At 40.9% G+C, this 16,765-nt stretch overlaps 1 protein-coding gene across 3 annotated transcripts; it reads right to left on the bottom strand.

The window, feature by feature from the left end:
* Window positions 1–7,284: 7,284 nt before the first annotated feature.
* On the bottom strand, window positions 7,285–14,473 carry LOC309380457 (proteinase-activated receptor 1-like; the record flags this gene model as incomplete). 3 transcript variants are annotated; one of them, XM_081930328.1, is made up of 2 exons in its annotated part: window positions 14,230–14,473; window positions 7,285–8,477 (listed from the first exon to the last, which is right to left on the bottom strand). In XM_081930328.1, the coding sequence occupies exons 1-2, from the start codon at window positions 14,315–14,317 to the stop codon at window positions 7,285–7,287; spliced, it is 1,281 nt and encodes a 426-aa protein (XP_081786454.1). In that variant the 5' UTR covers window positions 14,318–14,473. The 3 variants fall into 3 exon arrangements, with proteins under 3 accessions (XP_081786454.1, XP_081786456.1, XP_081786455.1); XM_081930330.1 differs by lacking the exon at window positions 14,230–14,473 and adding an exon at window positions 14,042–14,098; XM_081930329.1 differs by lacking the exon at window positions 14,230–14,473 and adding an exon at window positions 9,908–10,000.
* Window positions 14,474–16,765: the final 2,292 nt, after the last annotated feature.

Raw genomic sequence — 16,765 nt, 5'->3', positions numbered from 1 at the left:
AGCATGTTAAAGCATTCACAAACCACGGTAAGGGTACTTACTGTTTGCTCTTACTGTGCTATGTAAGGTGCAGAGTATATTAAGCAGAGAAAGTATCTTCAGAGTTCGGCCCATTATTCCTCCAGAGGCACACTTCAGCTTTTGCTGCCAGGTTTCTAAAAAAGGGCTGCAAGGATTTATCTGAAAGGCATGTTCTCCTGACCCATTAAGTTCTCTGAGATCAAATTCCACTCTTCATCTTTTCATCCAATTTGGGCTTGAATATTATCTTAAAGCAATTGGAGACCCAGAGCTAACCCCCTACTGTCAGAAAAGCAACCTTCAAAGAGACAGGACTAAGGAAGAGGGAGGAATGGGCTTTTTATTTCTCCCTCCTAGCTGTATTTCAAAGCTTCATAAAAGACTGCTTTCACGAGAGTAACAAGAGTCATCATATTAATAGGAGGAATTATCTACATGGTTTGGCATCTTTCATGTTTGTTCTCAAAAGATGCTTTCTGAAAAACAAAATATTTCTGAAAATCACATTATGACCCATGTAATGGATACTGATGCGTTTGGTTGGTTTTGAACGTTTCCATTTTCAGGGTGGGACGGACAATTAAACCTCATTAATGAACAGAATGTATCCCTTTTCCCTATCTTGAGTACCTGTAAGTGCATGAAGTGCTTTACTATTAGTCTCTTTTCTCATCACAATAACTCTTGTGATGGCATTGTGACTTCCAGGATAATTCATGGCTGAGCATCCGTTTGAAAATCCACTCCATTTCACTTTTGATGCTATTACACCATTCTGGAGTCCATTGTCACTGTGAGAACAATCAAAAGGTAAGGCCAGATGTGTTTAGAAGTGTTTGGAGATAGTCCCATGATTTGAGCTGAAGTTGGGAATTACAACATTACCCAGCTGGATCTGGAGAAAAGCACATCTAGTCTAGACTCTTGTTCCCCATTTGGTCAGCTAGTGCCTGAGAAGCTTAGAAACAGCACATCATTGAGGACAAGTCCTCCTGCACTGTTGTTCCACAACAGTTGCCATTCAGAGAGCAGAGCTCAGATCTACTGAAGCTAGGGGAGCCTCTGGTGGTCAAAGAGCACAATTGCAGTCAAAGCTAGGTGCCTGGCCAGGGTTGAGGTCTCCATGGATCTACAAATACAGCACTCTTGCTAATATTGGTGGCAGCAAGATGCAGAAAGGGAGCAGGAGTGTGTCTGCTTGGAGCCACTGGTATCTTCACGTGTTGGCTCTGTCCAAATTGTTTGGGAAACCTCTGATTCATTTTGGTCTCTGTACACAAGTCTGTATGTGCAGAGTCCCTTCAGTACCGATTCTATAGGGATGGTGTTGTTATCCTGTCCATGTGCTCAGATAAACGTTTGAACAGTACTATTGCTTTTCCCTATTTAAGACAAGTAAAACAACTTCTGATCAGGTTTGGCCATTGTGAAGGTGGCACCTCCAGGGGAATAGATAGAATAATGGAATTGATGCTTGCTTTTTCACTTGGCTGGTGGCACTTCTTGCTTGAAGGACACTGGCATCCCTCCCCATGCTTTCAGGTGTTTATGAAAATGGTAAAAGGTGCAAGTCAAAATAATGTGACCATGTTAGGACATGATTTTGCCATAGTAACGCCAACCCAGCTCCCTTGGTCATCTACCATCAACAGTCCACTTTGGGAAGGATTCTGTAGGGTAATCGGCCTCATAATAATACTGTCCTGTGGGATTAATCTGAAATAGGGTTGCAGTGTTTCAAAAAGTAAAATTCCTGAGCTTTTTTCAAAGAAACCCACCAAAATTGTTAAGCTTTTTGGGGAAAACCGAACCACTGCTTTTTCCACCTGGTTGCCATGCATCTGGGTTGCCCCTTGTCATTTTGCAAATTCAGCAAAATTCCCCCAACACCAATTTTCCTGATCTATAGCAAGCCTACTTTGTTGTTTTTAGGTAGTGCATTGCCTACTAATTTGACCCTTTCCAATCACTTTCTGTTGTAACTTTATAGACAATAACCTTGCCACTTTTATTTATTGTATTTTTATGTTTTGAGTTTGTTTGTGCCACATTTTTGTGTTCAAAAGTTATCCCCCTTCTGCCTTCCCCCTTTAGTTGAACGGCTGGTGAGTGAGAGTTCCTTTTCATTCCTGTTAGTATCCTTTATTTCTATTTGATACTGTGTATTTTTGCAGTGTTATCCCCTTTTCCTCTTCTTAGATGTCTACAAATTTTCAGACCAACTGTATAAAAAACAATAGACAGGAAGGATTAACAAACATTTTATTCATCCAGAAATGTTCACTTTTGCCCTTGTGGAAGAATCACTATGACTATCAGTTTTAAATCTAGCAGGTTTCATCTCCTGGCAGTCAAAGAGATAAATAGATATAGATGATAGATAGATAGATGATAGATATGTCATACAGCTAAGTCAAAACTCACAGTAAAAAAGAAAAAAATTACTGAGGCAAACAGACTTCTTTATAAACACTGTACAAACAATAATGGAAAAGAGAAAAAGTATGACTTCCTGTAACTGAAACAATATTTGTACAACTTAAGGGTTCCTGCATTGGGAGATATCTGCCTGCAATTTGGCAGGCTTAATCCACTCTGGAGAAACTCCTCTTCCCGTAAATTTCATCCACATCAGTAAAAATGAGGGCGGGGTTTAGCCATTTTCACATCTCTATAACAATGAATCATGGGAAACAGAGCTTCCTTTTTAACAAAGCTGATATGGACACAGATTATGAGTCAAATGGGATATATCAACTTGGAAAAGTTAGGGCTGTTTCATAAAGCAGTTCTCTTGGTCCACATTGATACTCATATAATGAGATGCTTATATGTCCCAACACTGCCACACATACACATTCTGGAACTTTTTGCAGTCCAGGTATAAAATAACTGCAAATACTTACAGGATTCAACAAAGGCTGCAATTAAGTAAAACCTCTGAAAGATTAGAAGAAAGTTTTATCTGGGATGGTTATAAAGAAGCTCAAAGGTCAGTTCATGATCCTGACCCACTATCTTGCCCAACTCATGGAGGCACAATGGTACTAGACACAAAATAGGTACTAGACACAAACACATGCAGAGAAACATAGTGTTACAGAGGTTGGGTGCCATCTCTGCTGAGCTGTAGAAAGATTCTGGGGAGACCCAGGCGCTCACTCACGGTCTGGGTTCCTTTGCAAATCAAGATGTGGCGGAGGCTGTCGTACCTTTAAGAAATATGACCTGTTCACATATTTACACCTAAATTCAGATGGAAGGAGCCCAGATCTTACAGCATAGTCATCTCAAGAGGGGCTTCTTCCCCACAGCAATGCAGCACCGTTCATCATGGTTAAAGGCTTGGCTTATCCCTCGCTAGCTATGTGAAACTGCCTTGGTTTGTGATCCTAAACTGAATGGCTCTTCTGGGTTTCAGTCGGGGAAGATTTCCAGCCCTACCTGGAGATCCCGGGGACTGGACCACCTGGGAACTTCTGCATACAAAGCAGATGCTCTAGCCTATGAAGTAGGCGTGCAATGGAAGTGAGATTTTTAAAAAGGACACATATAGTAGCAGTATTGAATAACCTTTCTGTTGTCTATGGATTCAGCATTTTGGAGCAGAGCAGTCCTACCACAGGGGGAGATTCATGGTGGTGTTACCACTATTTCCTAAACAGTATCAGCTAGGGCAGGCCAAGGCAATTCACCTCCAATTTAAAGGAATGAACCATGTCATGCCTTAGTCCAGTGCAGCTTTTGCCTGGGGGCCTGAAGAACCTTGACTGGCCTGACATGCTGCCAAACTACTTTTTCACTTCCTGTACCATAGACACCACAAAGACCATAGATTGCCCCTTCATTGTAGTTTAGCCTTATTGTCACTGAACAATAATGCAAGACCAAAATGGCTGATTCCTACAAACTACCACAGTTACTTGTTTCTAACATTTTAAAATATTATCTTTGTTGCTGTGGGATACGAATAGAAGATTAGTTTTAAGCAACCTGACTGAAGCTTTTGGAATATTCAAGGTTTACATGTTTCAGACCAGCAATTTTTAAGTGAAAATATATCAGACTGGATATCATGTATGACAAACTTGTATCATGGCATAGGTATGAACACACAACAAATGAAGCAGATAAAAAGTTTATTATTGCAGCAGGTTAACTCAATTTTCAAACATAATAATAAACATCTGTCTATCAACATTATAGTTTTAAGAAAGCAAATACCATAATTTATTTGGTTAATATGAATATATAATAATATAACTTCCAAAAATTATGAAATATTTACACATTTTACTTATGTTTGTACATCAATAAAATTAAAAATGTATGGTTAAATTACTTTACATTAAATGTATTTTGATAGGGATTTGACCCAGGAAGAAAATAGAAGTCAATACTGGGTCATATCCAATGTCAGTCCAGCTCAGAGTAGACCCATTGAAAATAATGGACATGAAGAACTTAGGTCCACTATTTTCAATGTGTACACTCGGAGTATAACCTAGTTGGTCACAACCATTAATATTCTTCCTATAACAGGTATTTCCTCCTATATTAAACCCAGCTAAATACCCTTTTATATCTTTTCGCACACAAAAATGGAAAACAATATAGTAATGCAGTACATCCCAAATAAAATTGTTAGAATGCTGAAAATACCTGCTGACAGATTAGCAGACACTTCTTCTCAGTTTTAAAATGCTGCTTCAGATTCCGAGTTTCAGGATACAAGCCTATATCTGCTTGTTTAAGAGCAACGGCAATTGAAATCAATAGGACTTACTTTTGAGTAGATAAGTAGTAGTTTTACTTCTCCCATTTGGTAATTATATTATCGACACTTAAACAAAATGTATGTTTAGAATGTTTAGATGTTGCTCCAGCAGAGGCAACTGTTGACGGAAGAGGAAGGGATGCAAATTTTGCTGATTTTCATAGCCTCCGGCACCACCCAAAAATCTGTTCTGAAGGTTTGGGAGAGCATCCAGAGTAGGTTTTTCATAATTATGAAAACAGAAGGGAGGGAGAATGGGCAAGAAGTGTCCCCTTGCCTCTTGCATTAATGGATGCCTCTGTTGGATCAAATGCTTTTGCACTCACTAGATGCAACACTTTACTTTTTTGTTACATTAGAAACCCTGTGGGATTCCAGAGTAGAAACTTACAGTTTCTGTGCTAAAGAAATGCATCAGCTAAAAACCTAAATTCAACTGCTAATGAAAGTAAAAGTAATTTACATAAAGACAAGTAATATTTAATTTATTTTTATGTCCCAGGGCGCACTTGCAATTTTCCATCACTGAGTGCGAGTTAATTAGATTTTTATAATGTTGCAGTGCCTCAGTCTGTTCTTAAAATGATCAAGGTACGAGACATTTTAGGAAAAAACTAAGGTACAGAATAACTAAATCATCTGCGGAGAGGTGCCCACTAAAAGCAAATACCTGTAGAAAATACATTCTGAACAGGACACATTGGAGTTTCACTCTATTTTAAAAGTAGAAACACATGTTTAGCATAAGACTTAAAGCAGAACCAGTTTGAAATAAATATGCCAGCATACCTTTTCTCTGATTCTTCAAATATTTGGGCAACTCCAAACTACTTGGTTGACAGTGTGATCTAGTCCATGTTAAACCACATTAATAGAATGTAACTAGGCTATTCAGATCGGGACACAGGTGGCGCTGTGGGTTAAAGCCTCAGCGCCTAGGACTTGCCGATCGAAAGGTCGGCGGTTCGAATCCCTGCTGCAGGGTGCGCTCCCGCTGCTCGGTCCCAGCGCCTGCCAACCTAGCAGTTCGAAAGCACCTCCGGGTGCAAGTAGATAAATAGGGACCACTTACCAGCGGGAAGGTAAACGGCGTTTCCGTGTGCAGCTCTGGCTCGCCAGAGCAGCGATGTCACGCTGGCCACGTGACCCGGAAGTGTCTCCGGACAGCGCTGGCCCCTGGCCTCTTAAGTGAGATGGGCGCACAACCCCAGAGTCTGGCAAGACTGGCCCGTACGGGCAGGGGTACCTTTACCTTTACCTTAGGCTATTCAGTGCATAGTTGTGATGGGTACACAGTAACACCAACTAGCAACCAGTTCTGGCTAGTTATAACTTTTTGCTTCTATTCATGGAAGGATAACTCTGCTCATGGAAACAGCCATTTTATAAAGTACTGTGTCTCTTTGTAAAGGAGCAAAAGGTCAGGATGCAAGCCAATCTTTTCTGTAAAATCAATATTCAGGTCTCAATCATGAGTCAAAAGTCCATTGTTTATATTCAACAGAACAATAAAAAGGCTTACCATGACTTGAACTTTGTGTGACAACACCAAATTGCAAATATTGACTCATTTGTCTTTTAAGGAAATCTTTCAGTTTTTAGCTTCTAAGGCAGCCAAAATATGTAGGGCAAAATCATGAAATATGAAGAATGCATTTCAGAAGGCTCAATCATATACTACAAATTAGAAAAACAGTGATAAAAAAGACCACTGATTCATTTAATTTCAGGAATTATCAAATGTTGTAATACAAATAATACTTGAAATTAGAGTACCAATAAGAAAAGGGATATATAAACTCAAATATCTCTTTAGTCATAAGGTCATTAGGCAGCTTTGAATGAAATAAGTGTCTCTTAGCATCCAAAGCCAATTTGTAAATGGAAACAGTGATTTCGTTCAGAGGGCTACTGTAATGTGGTAAACAATGCATAAAAATTTGAAGTCTGTTTAACAGTTTGTAGATTTTAGTTGTTGGAGGTTTTCAGCCATAAGTGACCTATTTATAACATTGTCAGTAGAATCAGATTAATACCCCTCTCTCTCTCTCTCTCTCTCTCTCTCTCTCTCTCTCTCTCTCTCTCTCTCTCTCTCTCTATCACACACACACACACACACACACACTCACAGGGATGCAGTACATATCTGGGTAAAGTTTTCACAGGAAAACACTGTTTCAACACCTCCTTGAGTCTCCCTATCAACACCTCCCCATACCCTATATCTTTTTTAATGACAGGTTATCTGTTAACAAACATGTTAATCATGTGAAAAATGTGATATGGCTATTCTTCAGTATAACAGCTTAAATATATAGCTATATAAATAATAAGTGCACAAAATGTACTTTTGTCCACAAAACAATATGAGTTGTAGCAAATGTTTCCCATAGTAAGAACAGACTGACTGAAATTCATGGACGTAACTACTTGGGTCCATTAATTTCAGTAAGTCTACTTTGAACAAAACTTAGCTGATTGCAACCCTATGTTAATAGCTTCCTGTAGACACTGTTACCAAGTGTACTGGTGCAAGTACCCCTTCTACTGGTCCTAGTCATTAACTGGCCACTGGTACTGGTACTGCAAGATTCAGAGGTCTTTTTACAGCAAAAAAGACTGATAAGGTGTCGCTGGCATTCAGAAGAGGTGTAATAATAGATCAAAGGATCAATACAGCAACTTATACTGCTGGTACAGACACAGATGAGATAGGCAAAGTAGATATTCCCCAAGTAGTTTTTGTAAGAAAAACTGATGTAGTGAATTAACAAAAGGACATTGGTTGGACCAAAGCACATAATAAAAATGGAGAAAACAGCTACAGACAATAATAACGCCCGTGTTTTCTTGCTTTGCTTTGCGGCAACATTCGAAGAGCTAAGACTCCAGATGATACACACATAGCAAACAGCAGAAACAATTAATGGCACAAAAAAGAAAAGAGAAGAGAAAATGGTGAAAAAAATAAGGTAATAGCCTTTAAGATCATCTTTGTTCAACACATCATGGCACGTTGTAATGTTTAACTGAGGAATTCTTTGGGTTTGCTCATTGATTAGCAGAGGTATCACTCCAGCTATTGCTACAAGCCAGATGGCAAGACAGACCACAAAGGCACGTCTTCGTGTGCGCCATGACAGGGACTGCATTGGGTACACCACTGCTAAGAAACGGTCCACGCTTATCACCATCATCAGCAGGATAGAGCAGTACATGTTGCAGTAGAAGGTAGCAGTGACAAAACGACACATTTCAGGTCCAAATGCCCAATTGTTCCCAGAAAAATGGTAGACAATCTTAAAAGGAAGAACACTCACAAAGAGAACATCAGCAGAAGCCAGGCTGAGCATGTACACTGCAGCTGGCTTTTTCACCTTCATTTTAATCAGGAACACAAGAATTGCCATGATGTTCAGAGGAAGACTCAGCGCAACAACTAGGGTATAAACTGATGGAACAAAAATGGTCAGCCATCCACTAGTCAGGTACTCCTTGACATCTCCAGAGTTCCGTTTAGGTGGCAGCATTCGTGTTTCTCGAAGGAAAATACTTTCATTGATAGAACCCGATCCAATTTCGGAATCGTTTTCAATGTCATCGTCTCCCAATGGGATTTTTTCATATTCTTCTTCTGTTGAATAGGGAAAGGTTTTTGGTCCAATCTGAGCGAAAGATTCTAGAAAATGAAGTTTATGGTTATTAAACATATTAGGTAACTCACACATTTAGCAGAAAATACTTTTCTGAAGTAAAATTCTTTTGTGGACTAGAAAAAGGCATATTCACTGCCTTTTCCATTTTCCAAATATCTTGTACAATTAGCATGTTACTTCCTTTATACTACCTTTTCACACACACACACCCCGTGTTTATGATAGCTGCTTTAAAGTAATTTACATTCTGTTATTTACAATAGATCTTGTCTGCACCTATTAAGATGACATTAACATAGAAAACAGGGATTCCTATTCATCACCTCTGAAATTTTAACAACAGCAGTTACAAACCTTCTTATTCACTGAATATTCATCAGATACTTTTTCAGACTATTTAAATATATGTTTCAATGCAAGAAACATTCAAATTCCAAAAGTATTTATCTTTATTATCGAGTGAAACTTTGCCGAAAATCATGGACTTTCCCTTGCCTCAGTAAGCTAAAGATGGATGTCAGGAAACTGCCATTGGAGCCAGAGGGAGAGGGAAGGCTCCAGAGGGGTTCCGGAGAGCGTCCTGGGAGGGAGAGAAGCAACCCATCTACTGGGGAAGGAATTCAGCGTAGCACCAGTGGAGAAGGGGGGCAGATGGGGGAATCGGCGAGGTGGCTCCATGACTCCTCGCCGGAGACCAGCGGGGAGAGCACGGGTCCTCCGCTGCCCACACCCTCCCTGCGCAGAAGGCTTCCGAGCAGGGAGAGTAGGCGGCAACTAGGCGTCAAAGAGCTTCTTTGCCGGAAGAAGTTCAAGAGACGCCCACTGACGGATTCTGCCAGCGATTGAGACAGCCACGGGTGAGTGGCTGTCCGAACAGAAAGGGTTCACCCAGGTAACCCAGCAAGGTGTGGCGTCGATTTACGCATAAGCAACCCCTAGAACCATTACAATAGCCTATTGGATTTTCAAACCTCCTTTAGATAAGACACAATTCTTGTTACAGTACATGAAATGTTCATTCTGGGTTAACATCTACCTGATAGCCCATGTTGTATTGGGCTATATTCTGAAAGGCTTGCTCAGTATCACATCAAAGAACTGGAGTGCTATGATAAGAGAACCCAGAACAATTTTGTTTCTATATCCCCATTAAAACTGGCCATCGTTGTTCCGGTATACAACACTTTGAGCCTGTAGGTTTTCTTCAGACGGGTTGGAGAAAACCTGGTACTAATTGTGTCACCCACAATGACTTATCTTTTAATTCCAGCCTATATCTTAGACAAGACAACTCTTTTAAAGTTTTTGGTGTCCAGCTTCATGCATAAAGAAATAATTAGTAATAACAAGAATAACAGCAAAGTGTATATTATACAAGAAATTAGTCCTTTAAAAATCATTTCAGATATATTCTGACCCCAACTGCACAGCCTTCGCAGGACACAGCCCTCACCTGCACACTGTCCGAGGGGGCCCCCTAGAGCAGTTTTCAGGGGACCTGGAGCTACAGGGGGGAGGAGACATCACTTCACTCCTTTCCTCCACTGTGACCACAGCTCCATCACTAATATGGATCCAATCATTTATGACTTCAGAAAAGAACTACTGTGATAGATGATCCAAGATGTCATTTGTGAAAAACTATAAAATGTCAATAGCACATGGAAAGTAACTGATGATGAAGTTTGTTCCCCAGGGGTTGTATACTTTAGGCTGTCTACTAACCCAGTGCCTGTCAAACTACTGAAAAGGCATGACAGGAAGGATCATTTAGACTACTGGAATGGCATTCACAGTACAAAAGAATGGATCAAAGATCATGTGACTTCTCATCAGCCTCAAAGTGTTTTTGCAGGGCTAAACAAACTCAGAATTCTGTAGACTGTACTTTGGTCATTCAGCATTATTCACAAATAAGGAAGAACAGAAGAGCTGGAAACATCAACTTCAGTGGGGTTTTTCTCCATATAGGGCTTTCATATCCTAAAACATTAGTTGTTCCAAATGCTCCTAAACATACTGGTTTTATGAGGCTTACTAAAGTGAGTGTTGTTAGGATAAAGATACGTAATAGAGAGTGGCACATATCTATTGTTTGTGCAACAAGCAAGATGGCACACTGACCTTTCATGATCTAGTTCTTAAAAAATAAAGTTGCTACTGAAGTTTAATCCTCAACACAGATATCTCTTAAATTGATTTTAAATAAAGCACTATTGTGACTTATTTTGACACACCCTTTCACTTTATGCCCAAATTCGACACACGATCCCAGTCCAGACTAGGTTACTCCAAAACCATGATTAATTATTTGTGCTCAACATAAACAACAGTCTATGCCAAGTATGGAGAGCCAAATGAAGATTAGAAATTGACACATCCCTAAGCAGATTTTGTAACTTAAAATGCATTTGCTTTCAATTACTCCCAATATTAAACCTTCGAGATGTATCTCTCAAGAAAGATATCTTTAAAGAACACCAACAGTCATTGAATACTTCTCGTGAGTAAACAGTTCCAACAGCTTTAACAAAAATACAGCTGTTAGAAGACAGACCCAAGGCCATGACTGCATTTGGTGCAGAAGCATCTTTCATAAAATGTCAAAGTCTGCAGATGCTGGTCAGGTGAACGGAGTTGTGGTGCTTATAGCACAAAGCTTTTGTGGTTGAGGCATAAGAGAAGAAAGATTGAGTCATCCACCACATCCAGCCACTGAGGGACATCTTCTATCAAACAAATTAAGTACAAGTGGTACCTCGGGTTACAGACGCTTCAGGTTACAGACTCCACTAACCCTCTTAACCTCGGGTTAAGAACTTTGCTTCAGGATGAGAACAGAAATTTCGCAGCAGCAGCGTGAGGCCCCATTAGCTAAAGTGGTGCTTCAGGTTAAGAACAGACCTCCAGAACGAATTAAGTTCTTAACCCAGGGTTAATTTTCACCTACTTTGTTGGAAGTGCCATCCAGTCTCTCTCTCTCTCTCTCTCTCTCTCTCTCTCTCTCACACACACACACACACACACACACAAAACACAACACAACACAACACAACACCTTGGTGACAAAGTGCCTCTCTCAGTTGCCACATCTGTAACATTTCCTACCTCTTTTGTACTGCTTTTAAAATTACCGTTGCATTTTTGTGGGAGTAATTTATTATTTAATGTTATTACTTACTAAAAAATAAAAAAGAGATATATGTTGTTTGTGAATATATATAACAGAAACACACACACATGTACACAAATCGGTCCACATATTAAGTCCCACTGATTTCAATTGGTCTGCTCTAGACATGATTATGCCAAACATGATCCAGTCCAATGCATGAACACAGTATTCAAACTGGGCAATTGAAATTAAGTCAAATGTGAGATCAAAGCCAGAGTTAACTTGGAAAACACACTAATCCTCAAGCTGCAAAGTCTATTTTCAGGTAGCTGATCTTTATTCAATTACAATTATATACCCATCAAGTCTTTCTGTTAATTTCTGCACATACACCCAAACTTACTAATGTCTTGTTAACAAGAGCCACAGACTGGAGCTTATAGTTTTAAAGTATTCACCCAACATGTATTTTTTTGTCATGGGAAGCACAAGCAGATTGGTGGTGGGGAAACAATAGGAAGTTACAGTGATACCTCGGGTTTACAAACTTAATCCATTCCGGAAGTCTGTTCTTAAACCAAAGCGTTCTTAAACCAAGGCGTGCTTTCCCATAGCAGCAGGGGACTCAATTTACAAATGGAACACACTCAACAGGAAGCGAAATATGTTCTTATTCCAAGGCAAAGTTCACAAACCAAAACACATACTTCGGGATTTGCAGCGTTCTTAATCCAAGTGGTTCATAAACCAAGCTCTTTTTATTTTGTACTAACCACAGTTGATATCCAAAAGGGGCAACTTTAAATTTAACATACGAAGTTTGTCTTTCTCATTAGTTTAACAAAAAACTAACCTTGAAGTAAAAAATAGCAACCATCTAGATAGATAATAAAACGTTGATGGTAATGTTCAATTTGATCCACATTTTCCCTGTTCTGTTCATGGTGATAAGCAAATGACTCACTCAGCGTTTTAGGTCAACATACTGTCTATCTGTCAGCAATGTAAAAAGTATAGCAACAATGGAGGAAAATAAACAACCAGCGAGATTCCCTCTTCCCTACACTGCTGTACTTTATGAGAACAAAGAAAGAGAATGGATCACAAAGTTCCTTTGCAATAATTCCAGGCAGTAAAAACTCCCCCATGAACTTACAATGTTTTCAAGTTGTCAAAACATAAGACAAATGGCAAACATTTGATCTGTTAAGGCAACCATTTGCTTATGTGCAGAAATATAAACAACCACTTCCTAAGCCAAGAATTATCTCTTTTACTGATTAAAATACGGTACTGTACATCATGCATGGTTTATAAGCCATAACAATTCAGAAAGAAGTTACTCATAGAAAGAAAGCAAACAATGACTCTCAGGTTCTGTAACTTTCACATTCCATATCTTTTTATTTATTTTATTCATTAAATTTCCATACCACCCTTCATATATGACATCCCAGGATGGTTTACAATATAAAGACAAAAAAATACGTAGCATAGTAACAAACAAAAGTTTAAAGGGCCATAGACTGTTTAATTAGCCAGATGCTTGGGAGAAGGCAAATGCTTTTTGCTTGGCACCTAAAGATATGTATTGAAGGCGCAGGCCAACCTCCTTGGGGAGAGCATTCCACAAACAGGGGCCACTGCAGAAAAGGCCACTTCTCCTGTTTCTGCCCACCAGACCTCTCATGGAGGAAGCATGCGGAGAAAGGACTCAGATGATGAGTACAGGGTCCGGGTTCTTTCATATTATTTTTTTACTGTACAGGTGCAATGGACTGATGTACTAAAAACGGGTTGCTCATCTCCCACTGACCTTAATGATATTTAAGGAATCTAAGAGAAACCCTAAAAACTTAAGCGCCTTCCTTTGTAGCCACGCAACTATGGAGGTGCTCCCCAACACCCAACAAAACTTTATGTTCTGTGAGAGTTGCATATCCCCATTTATTACTCAGTCAAGTGTTCAAACGCTACGCATTCTTGCCTGTAAAAGAAACCCTATTGAACTCAACGGCATCCACAGGATTGCGCTGAATAAACACCATAAACAGGACGAGGAGAGAGAGAGAGAAAAGGCGACGGTAAAGATCCCACCCCTGCTTTTGAGGAAGAGCCCCCTCCCCACCCACATCCAAAGGGGCGCATCTCCGGCAACTTGGCGGCAGTGGCGTCAACAACCCAGGCGCCCTGTAACACGAGCCAGGAAAGAAGAAGGCGAATCGAAGTATCAAAGGCATTCCTGCAGCCAGCTTTGTTCTGTCAGAAGGATTTACTTTTACATGTTGCACGCGCGCCTCCGCCAGCAGAGCGAGGGGCTGCCTTTGGCTCCCCGGGAAAAGGACCCCTAAGAAGAGCCCGGCAGGATCAGGCCAATGGCCCACCTAGTCCAGCAGCCCCTTCCCGAGTGTTTACCCCCACTTTTCATTGGCTGTGTGCCATTCACACCAATGGAACTCGAGTATGGATTACTTGTAATTCAATCGGACGCGACTTCCTGGAAGCGTCCCTCTCGCCCCCTCAGCAGCCCCGGGATGGTGTCCTCCGAAACATGGCTGAGCTGCCTCCCCGCCTTCCTCCTCCTCCTCCTCCTCCCAGCGAGCGACCACCCAAAACTTGGCTCCCCTCTGGCGGGAGACAGCCCCGTCGTCGCCACCTACCATTTCCCGCCGAGGGAAGGCAGAGCAGGGGGCACACCAGCACGGCGCTGCAGCCCAGCAGCAACAGCGAGACCGGCGGCTGCCCCATGGCCGCCTCAGGGGGCAAAAGCACCGAGCTCGCGGGCGCGAAGGGTCAGCTCCCGCCGCCGCCGCCTCCGAGGTCTCCCCGGGCTGCTTTGAGGGACCGCAGGCACCGCAGGCGGACAGGCGAGGAAGCGCGCTGAGTGTGGCGGAGGCGGCCTGAGGGGAGAGTCGCCGCCCCAAAGGCGGAGGAGTGGGCGGGAAGCTCTGAAGGGAATCCGCCCTCCAGAGTCGAGCGCCAGCTCACCGCCTTTACTTCTGGTGGTTTTTGAGGAGATAATTAAAATGCAAAAGCCACAATAAGCTAAAAAGCCACAAAAATAATAGAAGCCAATACTAACCCAGAGCTAATATTTGTGTCTCACCAAGAGCTGTTTTGTGAATTATCATTAGAATACATAGTTGTGTCAAAAGCAGAGACATCGCCTTGCCAACAAAGGTCCCTATACAGTAGTTTAAGCCATGGTTTTTGCAGTAGTGATGTGTGGGAGTGAGAGCTGGACCATAAAGAAGGCTGATCGCCAAAGAATTGATGCTCTTGAATTACGGTGCTGGAGGAGACTCTTGAGAGTCCCATGGACTGCAAGATCAAACCTATCCATTCTTAAGGAAATCAGCCCTGAGTGCTCACTGGAAGGACAGATCCTGAAGCTGAGGCTCCAATACTTTGGCCACCTCATGAGATGAGAAGACTCCCTGGAAAAGACCCTGATGTTGGGAAAGATGGAGGGCACAAGGAGAAGGGGACGACAGAGGACGAGATGGTTGGACAGTGTTCTCGAAGCTATCAGCATGGGTTTGACCAAACTGCGGGAGGCAGTGGAAGACAGGAGTGCCTGGCGTGCTCTGGTCCATGGGGTCATGAACAATAAGATATGTGCCAAAAGAGCATCTCTGGGTATAATATTCCATAACTGGAGTGTCACCACTGAAAATGTCCTCTGTGGCCATTACTAGCATCTCAAAAGACAGAGGTACCATATTGGCCCGAATATAAGCTGCATCTGAATATAAGCCACACCTTTAAAATTCAAGGGGGAAAAACAAAAAAACACAATCCCAAATATAAGCCACTCCATCAAAATTCTGCAGGCACATCCATTCCATTTTACTGTATGTCTGTTTCAGCAGCGATATAGTAAAAGCCAATTTTTGCAAGGTCGTGAATTTAAGCTGCACTTTAACTTTTCACAGTTGGAATTTGGAAAAAAGTGAGGTTTATATTCAGGCCAATGTGGTACTACAGGAGTCTCTCAACATTTTAATGTGCCTATATAGAGACAAGCTACCCTGGTCCTAAGTCATGAAGGCCAAAACCTTACTGTATCATTCTTTAACGATCACATCAGATCCATTTGTACCCTTGTTCAGTACTGAAATAAATAAGATATATTCACCCCATATTCACAGAAACACAGGAAAAATGCACAGGAAGCCTGAAACTTACGTGGGGATCATGCCTAAAGCAAAAATCGTGTATGGTCAAAACCCATTGGGCTCAATAGTGGGAGGGATTGGCAACACCATTTTTACAGAACCCTTTTAAATTATTATTATTGGCCACACATATAAAGCTGAATGCATACAAGTTAAATGTGTGTAAGTTGTGGGATTACTGTACTTACCCCAGTACACTTTCCCCAACTGAAAGTATATCCGTTCTTGAAATATAAATGCCAGCAACAACCCGGCAGATGATCACTTATTTCCTAGATTTCACAGTGGAACGTGAATGGTCTTTCCTCCTGTTAGGAAGATCTATGGTATTGCATATGATCAAATACCAAAAAGTAAAACATATATGTAGACAAAGCATCTAGCTGCCCTCTTCTCAAGCCTAATTCATTTGTGATCCACAGCACAGAAAATAGTACCAGCCCTCTAGAGAAAAAAAGAGCCTCAAAACCATGCATCTTTGTACAGCAAGAACAAACAGCTAAGTAATTAATTAAGGAATGCATAGAGTACAAGCATTTTTTTCATTCGAGACTTGACATGTCTTTTACAGGCCTCTGTCTAGTAGAGTAAATGATGCAATGATGGAAGAAACTCCATGAGTTTGTGGCTGATAATGATGCAGACTTCTTTTGCATTTTGTTTGTTCAAGAGCATCAGTTGGACTGTTTCAGTTTTGTCTCAATACTAAAGCAACAAACAAAAGTTGCAAGGTTCTTTGAATTCCTGTCTATTTTTCTACTCTCATCTCAAAATCCAATCTGAACAAAGATTTATTTCTTACAAGGTATTTTACCTGAAAATGGAGCTGTGACTTTTCCATATCCACACCTAAGAATTTAGCTTTGATATCAAAGTCACCTATCTCTTTACCAGGCGTAATTTCAAACATCACATTCTTAAAACTTACAAGAGAAAAACACGTATATGAGAGTACGTATTTTGGTAAAGAATTATTGAATTAAAAACTACAAACACAAATGAAATCCCAAAAGCTGAC

Source organism: Podarcis melisellensis (assembly GCF_964234715.1).
Source record: "Podarcis melisellensis genome assembly, chromosome: 11".
In the NCBI taxonomy this organism is placed as follows: domain Eukaryota; kingdom Metazoa; phylum Chordata; class Lepidosauria; order Squamata; family Lacertidae; genus Podarcis; species Podarcis melisellensis.
The sequence above is the reverse complement of the archived record's forward strand: the minus strand, read 5'-3'. Positions and strand labels throughout refer to the sequence as shown.